General features: G+C 47.3%; 1 protein-coding gene across 1 annotated transcript; it reads right to left on the bottom strand.

The window, feature by feature from the left end:
* On the bottom strand, positions 1 to 14,614 carry H2BN1 (H2B.N variant histone 1). Its single transcript, XM_065910933.1, has 3 exons — positions 14,456 to 14,614; positions 10,989 to 11,180; positions 1 to 291 (listed from the first exon to the last, which is right to left on the bottom strand). Exons 1-3 carry the CDS (start codon positions 14,612 to 14,614, stop codon positions 1 to 3), a joined length of 642 nt encoding a protein of 213 aa, XP_065767005.1.
* Positions 14,615 to 20,105: the final 5,491 nt, after the last annotated feature.

Raw genomic sequence — 20,105 nt, 5'->3', positions numbered from 1 at the left:
TCACCGCCAGGCCCCCGGGGCGGCCGGGGGTTGGGGCCGCGGGAGGCCCCGGGCAGCTGCGGGGCCGTCGCTCAGCGACCCGACGGGCGGGCCCCGCGCCCCCGCGGCGACCGGGCGGGGCGGGGAGGGGGCGCCGAGACACTGGCCGTCCCCTGGGGGCGGGGAGCGCCCCGCGGCTCCGCAGCGCGGCTGGTCTCGGAGCGGGTCTACTCCGCTACTCGCTGGCTGGTTTACATCCTGGCTCTGCGGCCCACTGGGCTTCCCTGGTGGCTCAGACGGTAAAGAATCCGCCTGCAGTGCGGAAGACGAGGGTTCGATCCCTGGGTCGGGAAGATCCCCTGGAGGAGGGCTTGGCAACCCACTGCAGTATTCTTGCCTGGAGAATCCCATGGACAGGGCTACAGTCCGCTGGGTCGCAAAGAATCGGACACGAACTGAGCAGGCAAGCACATCGACACTTTGACACAGTAGCTTGTACACTAGCTGCATACCTTGGTTTCTTCCTCTGCGAAAGGGATCAGGACTTATAAGCATTCTGAGTTAAATGCCCAGATGCAGACCATGTTCGGCTCAGGGTCAGTGGTGAATCAGTGGTGAATCAGTGGTAGTTCTTAGGATATCCTGAGCCACACTGGGTGGTGACACAGGCAGGCCCACCCCTACCAACCGCCTGCCAGGGACAAGGGTAGGAATACACCACAGTAGTTGGGGGTCCTGTCCTTTCCGTTCAAACCCTACTCCGTCCCCTTCTAAAGGGGGACCCACGGTGCATACGCCGCCCCGACCCTGCAGTGGGCCATCCCTCAGGCCTGAAGATGGGCACAACAGGCTGCCTTGGAAGGACAGAGGTCCACAAAGGCCCTGGAAGCAGGCTGGGTGTCGTGTGAACGAAGCTTTCCAGAGTCCCAGGAGCATGGTCTAGATGGGCCGTGGTCTCTCCTTGACCCTCGAACTCCGCAGGACCCGAGCAGGGCCAACTAAAGCCTGGGACCCAGTTGACTAGTATAAGGGCCGTACTGTTGACAAGTGGCAGAGGATGCAGACTAGGCCCCGGGCGCTTAATGCAGGCCCTGCGACCTTGTAACCCCCTAGATTATGTCCAGCCCGCAACAGTATTGTTTTGGTTTAAAGTTTTAAAAACATCAAGTTAGCTGCCAACAATTTTAAAAAATCAGGAACTGTATAGATACCTCTAGATTTTTAGCCTCTCTGGAAAATTCATAAGATCATTGGTTGCAACAGTCATAAGAGAGGGGTGGGTGGATCTCCAGGCCTGCTCTCCTGGCCCACCCTGTTTCCTGCTGTGTGCAAATACACTCACACCTCTCACCCTATTAATGGCCTGGCCATGTGAGAGCTCAGGTTGCCCACCCTTGGCACTCTCGGGCCAGAGGGTTGAGTGATGATTTTATTACTCTCCAAAAGACTTTTATGGAAAACCTGCATCCCCTGTAAGGAAAACAGGCCGACAGCAAGGCAGCGAACATCAGAATGGGTGACTGGAGAAAATCAGTATCTCCATGTCTTGGGAATACTCTTGAGAAAAATGGGGTGCTGTTTTTGTCTTGGGTGGTTTAGACACGTGTGACTCTATAGGAGAGATATTTAAAGAAAGCTTTGGGTCTTCCCTGGTGGTCCAGTGGTTAAGACTCTGTGCTTTCAATGTGGGGGGTGGGGGGGTGTGCAGCTTCCCTGGTTAGGGAAGTAAGACCCACATACTACATGTTGCAGTCAAAGAAGCAAAAAGAAAAAAAGCTTTTAAGCCTGTGTGAAGGGGCTTATAAATGTAAAAGACTTACCAACACAAACAAAACCAACCAAACTGAAAACAAAATTTCAGCTGCTGCCCGGAGCTGACAGTGCAAATGCTCCAGTTAACCACCCACCTCTCAGCTGCAGGGAGAAGAGGGTGGTGCTAAGGTGGAACCAGTGCCTTTCCTAGCCAGCTGTGTCCCTTCATTCTGGCCACTCCTGCCATCTCAGTGCCCCTTGAAGTCTCTCCGGATTGACCTGAGAAGACCTTGTGTGTACTCCGTGTTCTTACTTGCAAGCAATAGAAACTGGTTGCTTGTCCCACGTGGAAAGGGGTCTTATTGAAAGGATCTGGGGTGCCCACAGCATCAGCTGGAGACTGAAGCCCAGGATTAGGAAGTCGGGAGGCACCACAGGGAGTTCAAGGGCTGGGTGCCACCGCCCTGAAATGATCCTGACCTTCCTTCAACTTTATCTTTATTTCGGAATCAAAGTCCTGGGTGGGACCTCAGCCTGTTGGTTTGCACTGTGGGAGGTGAGATTCAGGCAGAGTCCTGCCTTCCAATATTTATGCATCCAAGGGCAGGGTCCCCCCAATAAATACAAGAGGGAGTGTTGCCAGACTGCTCCCCACAATTCAAGCACCCCAAATATAGCCCTTCCCCCACTCTGTCTAAGCATCAAATTGTGTAAGAAGGGTTCCCAAACGAAGGACTGAACCAGATAATTAAAGAGAAGCCAGCAGGTGGGCAGTGCTGCTGACAGTAGTGAGGCTTGGTTCCTGGCCAGTGGCTGCAAGCTTGCACTCCACCCGGGCAAGGAGTGAACATTTATTGAACACCAACTATGTGTCAGGCAGATTTCCCAGATGGCTCGGTGGTGAGGAATCTACCTGCCAATGCAGGAGACGCGGGATCAATCCCTGGATCAAGAAGATCCCCTGGAGAAGGAAATGGCAACCCACTCCAGTATTCTTCCCTGGGAAATCCCATGGACAGAGGAGCCTGGCAGGCTATAGTCCATGGGGTCGCCAAAGAGCTGGACACGACTTAGTGACTAAACAGCAGCATGTACCAGGCACCGATTAGACATCCTACATACCTTATCTCATTGGATCTTCCCACCAACTCTGAATAGATGGGATGATCATGTTTGCAAGGGAGCAAATAGACTCAGAGAGGTAAGGCAACTTACCCAAGCTCTTTTGGGTCCCAAGTGGTAAAACCAGAGTGGAACTCAAGACTCCCTGGCACCAAAGCCCAGACCACCGAAACCAGGAAACTGGCAGCTCTTCTGGGGCCCTGGGTATTGAAACCAAGCAGGTTGTCATGGCCGCAATGATGGCTACAACACCCAGACCCCCTTTGTCCCAACTTTGTATGCACCTCATCTTCAAAAATACACATCCTCTGGTCTTGGTTGTGAGCCTGTGCCACCTTGCTATCCTTTCACTTTGTTTTGTTTTTTCCTTCTGATGCTACAGAGCTGTATGTGTCATTTGATGCTCAAAAAATGGTGATCCTTTTTTGCAGCACCCAGTCTTGTGTTATGTCCTCGGGATAATAGGTGGGGGTAGCACTGCTTGGCAGACTGGATGCCAAGCACCTAAGATGCTCATCCACTCAGTGCAGCTGAGCATCTCTTAAAAGGCATCCCTGAAGACCAAGGTGGGAAAGGAGTGTAGCAGATAGATGTTGATACCCTCAACTCATAGCTCTGGGCAACAGCCCCTTCCTTGCAGACAGGCAGGACCAAGGTGTGAAAACTCCCCTCCTGCCCCAGCAAGAACAGCTTCTCACATGGCCTGTAACCCTCACTAAACCCTCCTGAACCATCTCCGGGCCCTCAGAGGGATGGCAGAATGGCATCCTTCACCCCCACCAGGTAGGGAGCTGAGCCAGGGAAAATGCGCTCCAAGGTCTGTCTCGTGCTCTTGGTAGCTGTGTGATCTTAGTTCCCTCCAAGTTTCCCCATCTGCAGAATGGGCATGACAGCAAAACCCATGGCCTCCAGTTGCTTTGAGGATTAAGTGAGACGATGCATTTAAAACCCTCATTGCAGAGAAAGTAGAATGGTGGTTACCAGGGGCTGGAGAGAGAAAGGAGTGGGGAGTTACTCTTGAATGGGTATAGTTTCCATTTGGGAAGATGAAAAACATGCTGGAGAGGAATTGTGCTGATAGTTACACAACAGCAAGAATGTACTTAATGCCACGACCATAGTATACTTAAAAATAAAGTGGCCAAACTTATGTATATTTTATCACAATTTTTTAAAGTATTTATCACAGTATGATATAGAAAAAAAAAATGGGCCTCTTTGACGTTCCTCAGACATGCCTGGCTCACCCTCTGTGTCCTGGCTGGGCTTTGCTCCAAAGTCAGCATGCATGTTGCCATTGGGAGGGCAGGATTCACGCTCCATCTCTCTCTCCCCATCTATGTGCTGGCTAAATAAGTGGACCCACTTCTTTAAACTTCCCTGTAGGCCTGGACTCCTTGCTGCTATTGTTCCCATGGTTCACTCCCTCCCTTTGCTCAGGTGTCTACTCAAGAGTCACCTCCACCAAGAAGTCTTCCCTGATCAACCCCATCTGAAGGACCACCTGCCGTCATCCACACTCCCCTGGCCTGATGTGGGGTTTGTTGTTTTTTTTTCATGGTACTTTCACTGTCTGATGGTGCATTAGATATTTATTACTTCTCCCCTCTCAGAGGGCTTCCCAGGTGGCGCTAGTGGTAAAGAACTCTCTTGCCAATACAGGAGACATAAGAGACACAGGTTCGATCCCTGGGTCGGGAAGAGCCCCTGGAGAAGGGCATGGCAACCCACTCCAGTATTCTGGCCTGGAGAATCCCATGGACAAGGAGCCTGGCGGGCTACAGTCAGTGGGGTCGCAAAGAGTCAGGCACGACTGAAGCAGCATAGCACACACACCCCTTCCAGCGTTCAGAATGTAAATGCCACGAGGCTTAGGACTTGACTGTCTTATACTTTATTGACCCCCAGTTCTAGCATAATGCCTGGCATTTAGTAGCTGCTCAATGAACACTGGTGGAAGGAATGAACATAAAGCAAAATGAACATATTGTCACTGTCGTTCTACAGTGGAGATGGGAACTCTGGACCTGTTTCCAGTGCTTGCAAGCCCCCTGGGATATGGCAGCCACGGGGAGACTTAAGGCAGGTGGTTAAGCCCAGGGGAAACAGAGGGTAAGCCACCAGCAATGGAAAGAAAGAAGGTTGACCTGAATTTAAGTCTGAGTTTTAAATCCCTGATTTGATTCTGCGTCCATGCTTGTTTGAAGCGTTCTGGCGCTTTCGTGGGCTAGTGAACAGCTTTCCAAGGAGAGAGAGGCCAGCAGGGAGGGGTGTGTGTACACCGCAGGTTGGGCCTCCTCTGAGCTGTGGGCGTGGACAGAGACCACAGTGAAACCAGACCGCCTTGCAGGAGCGAAAGGGAGCCAGCTCGCAGAATGGCTGGGACTGGCTGGAGCGAGGAAGCAACTTCAGGAAGCAGGGAGAAAGAGGGCTGGAAGAAGGCAGAGTTAGCAGGGCAGGGCCGTGCCACCACCTCCCTGGGGACAAAGGCCAAGTTTGCATTTTCTTTAAGTCAAGACAACTGGACCATTAACAGAGATTTCCCTCAGGGGATATTAGGGCTTGGGTACAGTGGGCAGTGGGGGGCAAGGACCAAGGGAAATTATAATCTGTCAGTATAAGAAACACTTTCATGTTTATTATTGAATTTGACTTTCACCACAACTGTGTGCAGGAGGCATGACGATCACTATATTAGAGATGTGGAAACAGGCATAGACAAGGGACTGACTGCAAAGTTCAGTGCAGGCTCTTGCCACGACACCAGGCGGCCCCTAAGTTCAAAGTCAAGATCAAGCTGGTGATTGTGAGCTTAGAGATGGGGAAGAGGGTTAGAGATGAGTCAGACAGTCTTCCTTTCTTGACCACCTTCAAAACCTTGTTCCTCACCTGCCCCACTCCAGGGTCATGCCTTAGTGACACTCCCTCACTTTACCCAGTTACAACCGGACTTAAAACCTGGTTGGCTAACCTCTTCCAGTGACAGGTAAACAGCAGGTCCTAGAAAAGGTAATTAGAATAATAAAGGTAACTTAGGTCATTGCAAAGAGAGTTAGCTGCGTTGTCTTGGTTCTCTTTCTGTGAATACAGAAACACTGATTTGATAGGTGCACGCCTGTGTTCATAGCAGCATTGTTTACAATAGCCAAGATGTGAGAGCAATCTAAGTGTCCATCAGTGGATAGATGCACAAGGAAGCTGTGGACTATGTATACAATGAAACACTACTCAGCCATAAAAAAGATGAGCTCTTGCCATTTGCAACAACATGAATGGACCTGGAGGATCTTATGTTAAGTGAAAGAAGTCAGACAAGAGAGAAACAAATATCATATGAATTTACTCATATGTGAAATACAAAAACCAACAACAAAAACCTAAACCAACCAGACAAAACAAGCACAGAGAACAGAGTTGTGGTTATCAGAGGGGAAAGGGCAGAGAGGAGAGGATGAAATGGGTTAAGAGAATCAATTGTATGATACTGGATGGTGAGACACTGCAGTATATACAGAAGTATACAGTGTATACAGGAGTAAACCATAATGTACATGTGAAACTTATACAGTGTCACAAACCAGTGTTACCTCAACAGGAAATAAAATTTAAAGATAATAAAGAGGGGCTGTAAAATACTAGAATGAGCAGAAGAACAAGGCTGTGAAATCTGTCTTCAGAGCTTGTTTAGAAAAGTCTTTTGATGATTTTAAGTGATTTTGCCAAGAGTTTAGAACAGCCCCTAACTGAGAGACACCCAACTCCCAAGCCCAGAAGTCACACCCAGCGTCTGTGATGAGTGACGGGGTTTGGTGGACAGAAGGAAACTGTGCTTCCATCTAGACTAAAACAGATCCCAGGGCTTGGGGCAGGCAAGTCTTGGGGGAGTCAGGCAACCCTCTCAGCTCTTGTGTCAGTTAGGATGACAATTCTCCAGGACAGCTGTGGGCTGGAAGAGGCTTGTGTGTCTACCTGGCCTTTGTCTACACCCTAAGGGTTGGGACATACCCAAAGCCATCCTCAGATGCTTGTTCTCAATCTCCAGGAGAGCAGAAACCTAGCAGGGAAGCCCATGTCTGGGTTTACAGCCCCCAGATTACCTTCAGTGCCTTGACTGTCCACGTCTAGTTACCCACCTGGGCAGCAGCATCTCCACCCCCTTAGAGAGCGCAGAGCCAGGGGTCCCACTATGGAGAGATCGGGGAGGGCTTGAATACCTCCCAAGTGGAGCAGATCGCCACCCTCCTCCCCCCCCCCCGCGCCCCCATCACTTCATAGGAGGCGGCGCCGGGGTCTGCTGATAACCTACAACCAAGAAGGTGCATTTCAAGGAGTGGTCACTGGGTGTCACCCCTGCTTCTCAGGCAAGGGCCCACATGGATCAGCTAACGCTATAGGGTGCCGGCAAGAGAAGACTCCTCCTTTGAGATTCAGGTTACAGGCCTGGCATCTTCTGTGCCTTCCATGGGTCCCACGAGGTTGTTGCCTCACTCATCCCCCGCCCTCCTGGCTGGCCTGGATGGCACGGTCCATCCAAACAAGCTCCCTTGCTTCTCTCACCTTCCTAGTTCATTCCCTAGAACCCACACTCTGCCTTCTGCAGACGGGCACTGGGGCAGGTACACGTCATGGAGAAGGTCCCATGGCAAGACCAGCTTTGCTTTCGACTCAACGATCACAGACTTTCGTGGTGAACCGTCTGTCCATAGAGGTCCAAACCTCACACCCTTGGTTCCTGAGAAATAGCTTCAGATCTTTTAATTTATTCATGTATTTTGACACGGACCAGCTTCCCTTGTGACTCAGCTGGTAAAGAATCCTCCTGCAATATGGGAGACCTGGGTTCGATCCCTGGGTTGGGAAGATCCCCTGGAGAAGGGAACAGCTACCTACTCCAGTATTCTGGCCTGGAGAATTTCATGGACTGTATAGCCCGTGGGGTCGTAAAGAGTCGGACACGACTTGGGTTGAACCATATTAGGGCTTTCCTCATAGCTCAGTCAGTAAAGAATCTGCCTGCAGTGCAGGAGACACAAGTTCGATTCCTGGGTCAGGAAGATCCTCTGGAGAAGGAAATGGCAACCCACTCCAGTATTCTTGCCTTTAGAATCTCATGGACAGAGGAGCCTGGCAGGCTACAGTCAATGGGGTCGTACGAATTGGACATGACTTAAGTGACTAAACCACCATTTTTAAAGTCTTTATTGAATTTGGTACAATATTGCTTCTGTTTATGCTTTGGTTTTGTGGCCACAAGGCATGTGGTATCTTAGCTCCCCAAGAGGAATTAAACCCGCACCGCTCACACCCTAACCACTGGAACAGGGAAGTCTCAACAGCTTATCTGCATGTAAGTCTCATGTCTTATCTGCAGACTTCACATGCCTCTCTTCCACTTTCATTTGTTTCATTAAAAAAAAGAAGAAAAGTCCTCATTTCTTCATCCCGAATCTCTAAACTTCCCATACTTGTACACGTCTTCTCTTCTTTCATTTCTTCTCTGAATCCCATCCCCCTCTCCCTCTCAAGGTCCTTGGTCCTTTACCTTTTTCTACATTCTTCTGAGTTAATATCTCCCTCTATGCTGGAGAAGTCCCATCAGTCAGTAATGGTGCTCCAGTCCTTCTTATCTTCAAAATCTCTCTGTGTCCAGTGACTTTCCAGCTACCAGCCCAAGTCTCTGTTCCCTTTACAAGCTAAATTTCTCCTTTTGTCTGAACACCATCAGAAAAGCTGTCTCCACCGACTGCCTCCCGTTCACTCTTCAACCTGCTCGTAGCTGGCTGATCCCCACCCTGCTCCAGGGAGCTGACTTTTCAAAGTCACCGTGATCTCCGTGTCACCAAATGCAACAGACACGGGCATCTCCTTTTAACACTCTTCCTGGGATGGTGCACAGCGGACTGGACCCCTTTCTCTCTCCCTGGCTTCCACGACACCGCCCGCTCCCAATCAGACTTCTCCTCCGTGGTTCCCTTGGTCTGCTGTCCACTCTCTCAATCTAAAAATGAGAATTTGTTTGGTCTTAGTCACAGACTGTCTTCTCTTTTTCTTTTTATTTCATCTTCCTAGGTAATGGCACCCATTCCTGCAGATGTATTTGTCCCTATTCTATGTGGATTCCCAGATTTGTATCTTTCAGTCTTCCTACCTATTTGACAGGGCTTTCCCAGGTGGCTCAGTGGTAAAGAACCCGCCTGCCAATGCGGGAGATGTGGCACGCGGACTCTAGTTGTGGCGTGTGGGCTCTAGTGGTTGCGGAGCGTGGGCTCAGTCGCCCTGACATGTGTGAGATCCTTAGTTCCAGGAGTCGAACCCTCATCCTCTGCAGGGCAGTTAACTACTGGACCACAAGGGAAGTCCCTCAGTCTGTTCTTAACCTGGCAGCAACAGAAAAGGAAATGTTCTGTGTCTTAATCTGAGTGTATAGACACACATATACGTACAACTTTGAGGTATGCTTAAGATAGTATCCTTTACTGTAGGATAAACCTCAACTAAAAATGACGACAACAATGAAAACCCAAACAGGATGTTGATTCCTTAGTTAAAATTCTTCAGTAGCCTCAAACAACCCTTCATAACTCGACCCCAGGCTTTCTCTCCCACCTCATCTCCTAATGTACTTCTTCTTTGCTTACTGGAACCCAGTTGCCCCAACTTTCCTTTAGTTTCTCTAATAAGCTAAAAGCTTTCCTGCGGGCCTCAGGACCTTTGCTCATGCCATTCCCTCAGCCCCTTCCCCTTCTTTTCCTTGATATCAGCTACCCAGGCTTTCCAGACCATGATGTCTACAATGCATCAGCCCATTTATTCTTTATGCTCCTAAATGATTATTTTTTTGGTAATTCTGTTACAATTGTTTTGTTTTCCCATGGTTGGGACTAGCTTGTACATTTCACCAACACATTGTTCTCAGTCACTCAGTCATGTCCGACTCTTTGTGATCCCATGGACTGTAGCTCACCAGGTTCCTCTGTCCATGGAATTTTCTAGGCAAGAATTCTAGTGGTTGTTTTTCAGTTGCTAAGTTGTGTCTGACTTTTTGTCACCCCACAAACTGTGGCACTCCAGGCTTCCCTATCCTTCGCTATCTCCTGGAGTTTGTTCAACGTCATGTCCGTTGAGTCAGTGATGCAATCCAACCATCTCATCCTCTGTCACCCCCTTCTTCCCTTGCCCTCAATCTTTTGCAACATCAGGGTCTTTTCCAACAAATCTCTCTTCACATCAGGTGGCCAAAGTATGAGAGCTTCAGCATCAATCCTTCCAATGAATATTCAGGGTTGATTTCCTTTAAGATTGACTGGTTTGATCTCCTTGCAATCCAATCTCAAGAGTTTTCTCCAGCACCATAATTCGAAAGCATTAATTCTTCAATGCTCAGCCTCCTTTATGGTCCAACTCTCACATCCATACATAACTAGTGGAAAAACCATAGCTTTGACTATAAGGATCTGTCAGCAAAGTGATACCTCTGCTTTTTAATACATTGTCTGGGTTTGTGATAGCTTTTCTTCCAAGGAGCAAGAGTCTTTTAATTTTGTGGCTGCAGGAAATTAAGAGAATACTAAAGTGGGTTGCCATTTCTTATTCCAAACCACACATTATGTACGTTGTTATTCTAGGTGCTATATAGATAACCAATGTCATGAGTCTTATATTCAAAGAGCAAACAAACTCCTTTTTCCTTTATATTTTAGTTTCCATAAGTCAAAGTACAGGTGCTTAAATTAAGAAGAAAATATTTCAGTTCCTATCAGTGCAGCAGGGCTCCCATCCCCACGCCCGAAGTTGGAGCAGAGGAAGCAATGGTGAGTCCAGAGTGTAATTGGTTGAATTGTGTCCAAAAATATAATAACTAAGCTCAAAGCAGTGGAGATGTGTGCTGAAGAAAAAACTGTCAAAACCATAAACAAGCGTCACACACACACAAGAGCAAGTGCCTTTCCTTTATTGATTTTTTCCACAGCTTAAACCAGGGGCTAAAAACACAAGATCAGAGACCAAGTGGTCACAGCAAGACCCACTTCTCAAATACTTTGTCTTTCAACTCAACCTTCCAAAAGACTCAATTTTTTTCTTTTTTTTTTTTGGACAAGTGCAATCATTTCAACAACAGAGCCATGGAGATCCACTTCATATATTCCTAAGCTCTTCTGACAGCATCTCTGCTTGACTGCCTTGAGGATCTCTCTGCTGGTGATGGCTCTTCTGTGATTGTAGAGGGACAATCTGACCGCCTCCAGGCTAACCCATTTCAGCTGCCACTCCTCCAGCGCTCTCAGGGCATCCAAGATCCAGGAGCACCCAAAGAAGTCTGGGTGGACCTGGCACAGAAACAGCATAATGTTGAGACACAGAAGTCAAGGCTCCTGTAGTCAGGAACGTATGGTCCAACACCAAATCCATGCACCCCTGGCTTCTACCATACAAACCACCCAGAGGGACAGTGGGAGGGATGTGATGAAGGAAACTAAGCCATTGTACCTCTTTCTCAGAAAGAGGGGGATTTGTAGCTGTGTCAGAAAGATAACTTTTGTCTGGATAATGCCAGTTAACTCTGGTCACTTCAAATTTTGTGCCTTGATTTTTCCTAATAGAAGCAGGGTTAACACCCAACGCCTTCTGAAGATGCAAAACAGTTTTAGCTTCCAGTATACTTTCACTTTTTCCTGAAAGTCCCTTGGACAGCAAGGAGATGAAACCAGTCAATCTTAAGGGAAATTAACCCTGAATACTTGTTGGAAGGACTGATACTGAAGCCGAAGCTCCAATAATTTGGTCATCTGATGCAAACAGCTGACTCATTGGAATAGTCTCTGATACTGGGAAAGACTGAGGGCAGAAGGAGAAGAGGGCATCAGAGGATGAGATGGCTGGATGGCATCACTGATGCAATGGACATGAACTTGGACAAACTTCAGGAGATGGGGAGGGACAGGGAGGCCTGGCATGCTGCAGTGCTTGGGCTCACAAAGAATCAGACCTAACTGGGAAATAACAGGCATACTTTTACTCTGTATTCATACTAGTGAACATTTAACTTTAACACTTCCTAATTTCCAGCCTTACTTCCTTATGCCAACAGTCTCTCCAGCCAAGCAGGGAATATCCAATCCTCATGCTGCTCTGTCTCTGTCACCTCTACCCCCCAGGCCCACACTCAACGCCACCTTTCAAATCCCACCCATCCTCTAAGACTCTTCCCCAGCTCTCACCTCTGGCTTGTCTGCATTCCACACAAGCATCCCCCAGCCCTGCAACCGAGGACCAGAGCACTTTTGTTCTCAGAGCCTGTATCACAGGCTGCCTATGTTCTCAGCATCCTTGTCTGAAGTTACAGAGGCAGCAGAAACAGCCCAAAGAGTGCTGCCCCGAGAGTCTGCCATCCTGGGCTCTAATCCTAATTGTCTGGACGTGAGGGGTCAGGTTAGCAAGTCATAGTCTCACATCGGGCCTCAGTTTCTTTTGGGGGGAAAGGGAAGTTTTGAGGTGGGATTCTAAAAGTTTCTCCTAGTTTTCATAATTTACAGATATTTCCTCAATGCCCCCCACAACACACACCCACACAGAGACAGACATCCAGTTTCACATATAATTTCAGGGAATTCCTAGATATATTAGAAGTCATACATAGATCCCCCCTCAAAGGTCCATGGGTCTAAAGTTAAAGAACCTCTGGTGTAGGGGGAAAAAAAACATAACATTTATTGAGTACTTACTATATGTCAGGCAGTATTCTAAGGGTCTTAAAGAGGTTTTCTCAATTAGCCATAACAACCCTATAGAGGAGGTACTTCCGTTCTCTGTCTTACTGATGAGAAAACCATGGCAGAGAAAGTCGTTTGCTCCAGGTCAAGCAGCCAGGAAGTGGCAGAGCCTGGGTAGAAACCCAGGCCATCTGGCTTTGGAGCACCTCCTCTCAGCCACAAAGTCACGGCTGCGAAATGCAACAAGTGAGCGCCTCTCCAACAGAACTTCCATCGTTTTCATCTGAGCTCCGGCAGCAGGCCTAGCTGGCACTTAAGCAAGCACTCAATAGGTTTACCCAACCAACATCTGCTTTTATCCTCACGGCACCCTGAAAGGCCGCCCCAAGGGCACAGACCAGAATCTCTGGAGGCCTGAAGAAGCAGGGTGGCCTGCCAGACCCACGAGGTTAAGGAGAAGCCAAGGGAAAACAAATGCTCAGGAGACTTCTCAGTCCAAGTTCTCCCACCCCAGGCCTTTTCAGCCCAATGCATGATCTCCTGCAAAGAGCTCAGAGCTGGGGTGATTTCACCTGCCAGGCGACATTGGGCAGGATCTGTGGGCACTTTCAGTTGTCGCAGCCGGGAGGGACACGGATTCTGGCATTTAGTGGGTAGAAGCCAGGGGTCCTGCTCAACATCCCTCAGTGTACAGGACAGACCCCACCCCCAGTGTCAAAAGTGCTGTGGTCGAGAACCCTGTTCTGACTATACACCTTCTCTCCTTCTGTCTTTCCTTAATCTCATTTTCCCTCCTTCCTCCAGGATAAACAACAGATTCCAGAGGGCACTCCTGGGGGCATTGGTACAATCACAGATATGAACACTCAGCCCTGCTTCATTGGTTCGAAGAAGTAAAATCCCATTACCATACACACACTACTATAAATAAAACAGATCATCAACAAAGACCTACTGCATAGTACAGGAGACTCTCCCCAATACTATATGTAGTAACCTACATGGGAACAGAATGTGAAAAAGAATAAGATATATGTACAACTAAATCACCTGAAACAACATTGTAAATCAATGATAATATAAAATAAACAATTTTTACAAGAGAAGTGATATCCCAAATCAAGACTTAACACATCTTTCAGATAGTCTCATTGTTCTCTTCCCTATAACCTCTCTTGAAGGAGAAGACTTTGCAGACTTTGTTTTCTAGAATTTGTTTGCCAGGAGTTGAAGTTGGGTGGGCAGGAAAAAAAAAAATTAGTGTCTACACACTTAAAGAAATTTCTAAATACAGGGACTTCCCTGCTGGTCCAGTGGCTAAGACTCTGCGCTCCTAATGCAGAGGGCCTGGGTTCAACCCCTGGTCGGGGAACTAGATCCTACATGCCGCAACTAAGATTTTGCATGCCACAACTAAGGGGGAAAAAAAAGGATTCTTCATACCACAACTAAGACCCAGCACAGCCAAATAAGTAAAACTTTTAAAAAGAAATTTCTAAGTACAGAGGACCATTGAATGAAAACTTGATTATTTGCAACCCTTCAAAGCAACAGGACAGACAAGGTGGCAAATCCCCTCTCTGCAGGAAAAGGGGGGGGGGGGTGCATTTGAGAATCAATTTACAGATTGGCTGTCAACAAATACGAGAAAAGCAGACACCAAGAGCTCAGGTGTTCAGAGTTGCTGCCAACAGAAAGAAAGGCAAGCAGAAAAAGATAGCAGCCATCTGCAGATCCAGTTTATAGCAGCTGTTTGCACCCGACCTTTCAGGAACTCCATGTGTGAGGAAGGCTTCCTGTATCAGAAGGTGAAGTCAAGGGCACACCCAAGGCCACTGGCATGATATCCATCTTGGCTGTTCTAAGCTTCCAAAAACAGAGTCCCAACTCACTTGCTTTAGGAGTTTCCCCATGTAATTAAAATATGCCTCCTTCTTCCTCCTCTTCTTCCCAGTGGCAGAGCGGACCCACTCGTCCTTCTCTTTGGCTGGGATATAAATTGTGAGCTTCCTCTTAGGGAACTGTAGGCCATGTAAGCAAAGGAAATGCATGTGGAAGGCTTATCCTGACGCTGGTAGCTCAGAGCACTGGCGCACATTCCAAAGAGGTTTTATAGGAAGTGCTGGAGGGCAATCATTCCTAACAAAATTGGTCATTAGTGACTGCACCTGCAAGAGATGAAGGCTTTCAAAATCCTCAAGAAACATTGTTAGACCTTTATTAGATATTATTAGATATATTTAAACCTCAAGGTCTAAAGCTGGCATGGGTTATATTCCCGAAGGAGCGTGAGGTGGGAAACTCCAAGCGTTCTTTGGTTCTATCCCACATGAAAGATAGCATCCTGTTTGATGTAACAGTCGTCCATTAACCAGGCAATGCTCATCTCAGAAGTTATTCGTTTTGTTTTGTTTTTAGTTAAAGCAAATCTTTATTGAGATATAATTCATATACCATAAAATCCATCCATTTAAAGCATGCAATTCAATGATTTTTATCATGTTTAGGATCATTGTTTTTCTGAGTTGGGCTAAGTCCCTTCAGTCATGTCTGACTCTCTGTGGCTTCATGGACTGTAGCCCGACGGGCTCCTTTGTCCATGGGATTTCCTAGGCAAGAATACTGGTGTTGGTAGCCAATCCCTTCTCCAGGGGATCTTCCCAACTCAGAGATCAAACCTGAATCTCCTGCATTGCAGGCAGATTCTTTGCTGATGAGCCACCGGGGAGACCATTTAGGGTCATACAACTGCCTAACTTCAGGTGTTTCTTAGTCATGAAGATTTCAATTCAAAAAGACCAGAAATGGAAGCTGTTTTTCTAAAGCATCCTAGGTGAATCTAATGAGCAGCCATATTTGGGATTCATGGGTCTATAGCAGGGATCCCCAACTTCTGGGCCACAGGCCAGTACCTCCTGTCAGATCAGAGGCATAATTAGGTTGGAAATAAAGTGCACAATAAATGTAATGCAATTTAATCATTCCCAAACAATCCCCCCATCCCCGGTCCGTGGGAAAATTGTCCTCCACAAAATTGGTCCCTGGAACTGAAAAGGTTGGGGACCACTAGTCTATAAGGCCTTCCTAAAGCAACTACAGCAGAGTCAGGGTTGGAGGAGAAACTCCTCACAGACGTGATGCTTAGGCTCCATGTATATATTTGTATTTGCCTTGGGAGAGAAATGTCTCTCTTAAAAGGCAAGTGTGTGCCTGGTTATGCAAATGCAATTGGGAACTTGGGAGACAAAACCTGGATGGGGAAAGCCAGCAAGTCATGGTACCTTCAAGACTGAAGGCTGAGAAATTGTAGATAGAGAGGCTGTGAACTCCCTGAAATTAGTACACCAGCTCAGCTACAAGGACGTGACCAGCCTGACACAAACCAACAGATGAGAGGACACCACAGAACCAGCGTTCTAAAGATGCAAAGGACCAGACGGGAGCACTCTTCCCACTCCCACCTGGCTATGAGCTGTGTCAAAGCCTCAGTGGAGAGACTAGTGAGTAGGAAGCACTCTCAGCCTGCCTGTATTGAGCCTTATGCCCCAGACCCCCATGCTAGGCGCTCAGTGTAGTTTATCTCGCTTACTTATCATAGCAATGTCACAAAGTAAGATATTAGTACGGATTACTCGAACTTTACAGAAGAGGAAAGTGAGACTCAGAAGACTGATGTGACTTGCCTGAGGCCACATCCGTGCCTCAGTCTCAGAACCAGCCCTGAACCTTTGCTTCTAGCCCCACACTCTGCCACCTTCCAAACCTGGGCACCAGGGCCCCACGACCCTGATTATTACCTGTGGGTTCTGTGCAGTTGCTACGTGTATGCTTCATTGATGGAGAACTTGGGATGTAACTTATCCATAGTGTAGGCTCAAGTCTTCTGAATTAATCATTTGATAATGACGGAAGCTAAATTGAACCCTTCCATGAAAGGAAAAGTGGTTCCCTCTTGTGCATGCTAAGTCACTTAAGTCGTGTCCAATCCCATCTTACCAGGCTGTCAGAGTCACATCCCACCTACCCCTCCAACTCCTCCTTGCTTTTCACCAGCTTCCTCTCTCATTTCTCTGTTTAAAAACATAATGTATGCCTAGAGCATATATTGTAGGATGAAGTGAATTGGATATTTTAATGCAAATAAGAAAGTAAAAACTGGCAAGTATCATCAAGGCTTTACAAGATAGGACTCTTCACTGTGAAGAGGGGAGGGTGCTTCCCAGGTGACACAGTGGTAAAGAATTCACTTGCCAATGCAGGAGATGCGGGTTCAATCCCTGCATTGGGACATTCCCTGGAGGAGGAAATGGCAACCCGTTCCAGTATTCTTGTCTGGAAAACTCCATGGACAGAGGAGCCTGGCAAGCTACAGTCCATAGGGTAGCAAAGGAGTTGGACAGGACTGAACACACACACACACACTCTTCACTGGAGCTGGGTAGCAGGAAGGGTCCAGCCAGGAAGGAACTGAATCAGTGTCACGATGTTAAGATGCTGGAGAGCATCTGGGGGAAGGGTGAGAAAAACAAATGTGGTGTTGCCATGGGAATGTAGCACAGAAGGTCTGGCCAGATGGCATTCTCTCATTGCAAAATATTGGGCAAATTTTGACACCCTACTAAGTGTCAGACCTGTGGCTCTGCATGGGTATGGTAATAAATTACCAATGGGATCACAAAACTCACACAGAAGAACATCAGAGGGTGATCAGAAGACCCACCAGCATCTGTTAGAAATCTCAGTCTGCTAAAAGAACTTGCAATCAATGATTACCTGCTAATCATTTCCCTATTTTGAAGATAAAGGAAGCAACTACATTAAAAGCCACGCTAGCTCATATTCATTGAGGGCCTACTCTCTGCCTTGAATTATATGAAGTACCTTATAGACGTCATCTCATTTCATGGTTTTAATATTCAGAGGTGGGTTTTCTCATCTCTTTAACAAAGATAAGGAAACTGAGGCTTATCAAGATGACCTAAGATGTTCAAGGTCACACAGGTGGCAAGTTGCAGAGCTAGGAATTGAGCACCAATGTCTGACACCAAAATTCCCATCAACATTTCTCTAAGCTGGGCCCCCTGCCCACCTGCAGCAGAATCTCTTGGACTACCTACTAAAATGAAGAGCCCCAACCCCTGTCCTATGCCACCAGTACAGTTATCTAAAGTCTGGGCACCTCTCTACTATCTCTGCCTCTTGAGGTTTGGGATAATTCTGCTCTATTCCATGTGTGTATATGTGTGTGTGTGTGTGTGTGTGTGTGTGTGCACTAAGTCACTTCAGTCAAGTCTGACTCTAAGACTCTAAGGACTGTAGCCTGCCACACTCCTCTGTCCATGGGATTCTCCAGACAAGAATACTGGAATGGGTTGCTGTGCCCTCCTGCAGGGGATCTTCCCAAGCTGGGGTTGGAACCTGTGTCTCTTATGTCTCCTGCATTGGCAGATGGGTTCTTTACCACTAGCGCCACCTGGAAAGCCCGTCCTATTCCATACAGAAAGGCTAAATAGAAACTTGCAAAGGAGAGGGACGCTGGGAGAAAGTGGCTGTGACATGGCTAAGGGTAGCACAGTCGGACACAGACCTTAACGCCGAGGAGGCAGGGTTCAAAGAGATCAGAGAAAATAGGGTTCTCTGGAGAGAAACTCTAAAAGGCAGGTCAGCTCAAGAAAAACAGGAGGCTCCTCTTTCACTGACTATGACCTTGGCGACCCTCCTTGATTACAATTCACCTCAACCTGGTCCTCTCTTGGTGGAAGAGCAGATGCAAAGGGCAAACTGAACTCCTACATGGGGACAGTAAGACAAGCAGAGGAGGAGACAGAGGTTGAGCAGAGGTCGACATATAGGGCATGGAGTGTCTGGTTGGTGATTCAGGACTGAGATTGAGTGAAAGGGCATAGAGCTTACTTTTGTGTGGCAACGTCTGCACGCTGCAGAGGAGGCCTGCTGAGTCCACTGGTCCAGGTCGATCCAGGCACTGTGGCATATGGTGGAGGGGATTCAGGCATTGGGTGGGATACTGGATCACATGGCCTCTGAGGTCTCCCACGTCTTGTGGATTCTACTTTTAAATCATTGAAAAATTTCCCTTGTATCTTTTTTTTTTAAGAGTTCAGGTTGTCAGAATTAGGGTGGACGTACTACTCATGATATTTATTTTTTAATTAATTTCTATTGTAGTATGGTTGCTTTGCAATGTTGTGTTATTAATGTTGTGTAATTAATTTCTACCCAGCAGCAAAGTGAATCGACCATCCAGATACATGTATCCCCTTTTTTGGATTTCCTCTCCATTTAGGTCACCACAGTGCATTAAGTAGAGTTCCCTGTGCTATACAATATGTTATATATAATATGTTCTATTAATTATCCATTTTGTACATAGTATCAATAGTGTATATATGTCAATCCCAATCCCCCAATTCCTCCCACCACCCCACCTTCCCCCCTTGGTGTTCATACATTTGTTCTCTATCTCTGTGTCTCTGTTTCTGCTTTGCAAATAAGATAATCTGTACTGTTTTTCTGGATTCCACATATATGCATTAATATACATTTTTTTTTCTTTCTGACTTACTTCACTCTGTATGACACACTCAATGTCCATCCACATCTCTAGAAATGACCCACTTTCGTTCCTTTTCATGGCTGAGTAATATCCCAGACTTCTGTCTCCAGATAGTCTGAAGAAATAATCCAGTTGACTAGAAAAAGTCAGGGGGTCGCACTTTAATTTTAACATTACTTTATTTCCCGCATATTACCACATTTTAACATCACCTTATTTCATGATCTTAATTCTAGGAGATGGGTACAGATGCAGCTCGCCAGTTGAGAAACCTTGGGTGAATGGCAGAAGGAGAGGGGCTCTGGGGGGTAGATTAGAAGCTGTCACTTGAGTATGATGTCACACTCTTTCCAGAATGTCAGTTCTATGGATACTAACCAGACATTAATGGTAGATGTTATCTGTACTATTTGCTACTTTGCCCAGTGGAGGGAAGAAAGGAATTGGACTTTTCCTGACCCTAGCAATATCTTTTCCAGCTTCTACTCCAAGCTTCTAAAAGAAGGAGAAAAAGGAGCATCGGGGGCAAAGGAGGACATCACCCCACACAGCACACACTTAGAAATGGGGTAGGGAGACTTCCCTGGTGGTCCAGTGGCTAAGACTCCAAGCTTCCTCTGTGGGAGCAATGGATTGGACCCCTGGTCAGGGAACTAAGATCCCACAAACGCAGCGTGACCAAAAAATCTTTTAAAAAAATAGCAATGGGGTAGGGAGATCCTGGGGTTACCCAGAAAAGATCTAGGGCGCTGCTCTCTCTTTTCTTTACTCTCCCTCCCCACCCCCCAACACACACTGTTGTACGAGTGAATATTCACGTTGACTGGTGAAAACGATCCACTACCCAAATCAGAAGTTGTAAGTTCAGGTTTCCGCTCTACCAGTGCCTCATTCCGACCCAGTCAAAGTCAGCAGCTCTTCCTGGGCCTCAGTTTCCCCATCTGTAAAGGGCTGTTTATGTTTGATTG

The sequence above is a fragment of the Muntiacus reevesi genome, chromosome 18, assembly GCF_963930625.1.
Source record: "Muntiacus reevesi chromosome 18, mMunRee1.1, whole genome shotgun sequence".
Taxonomy (NCBI): domain Eukaryota; kingdom Metazoa; phylum Chordata; class Mammalia; order Artiodactyla; family Cervidae; genus Muntiacus; species Muntiacus reevesi.
The sequence above is the reverse complement of the archived record's forward strand: the minus strand, read 5'-3'. Positions and strand labels throughout refer to the sequence as shown.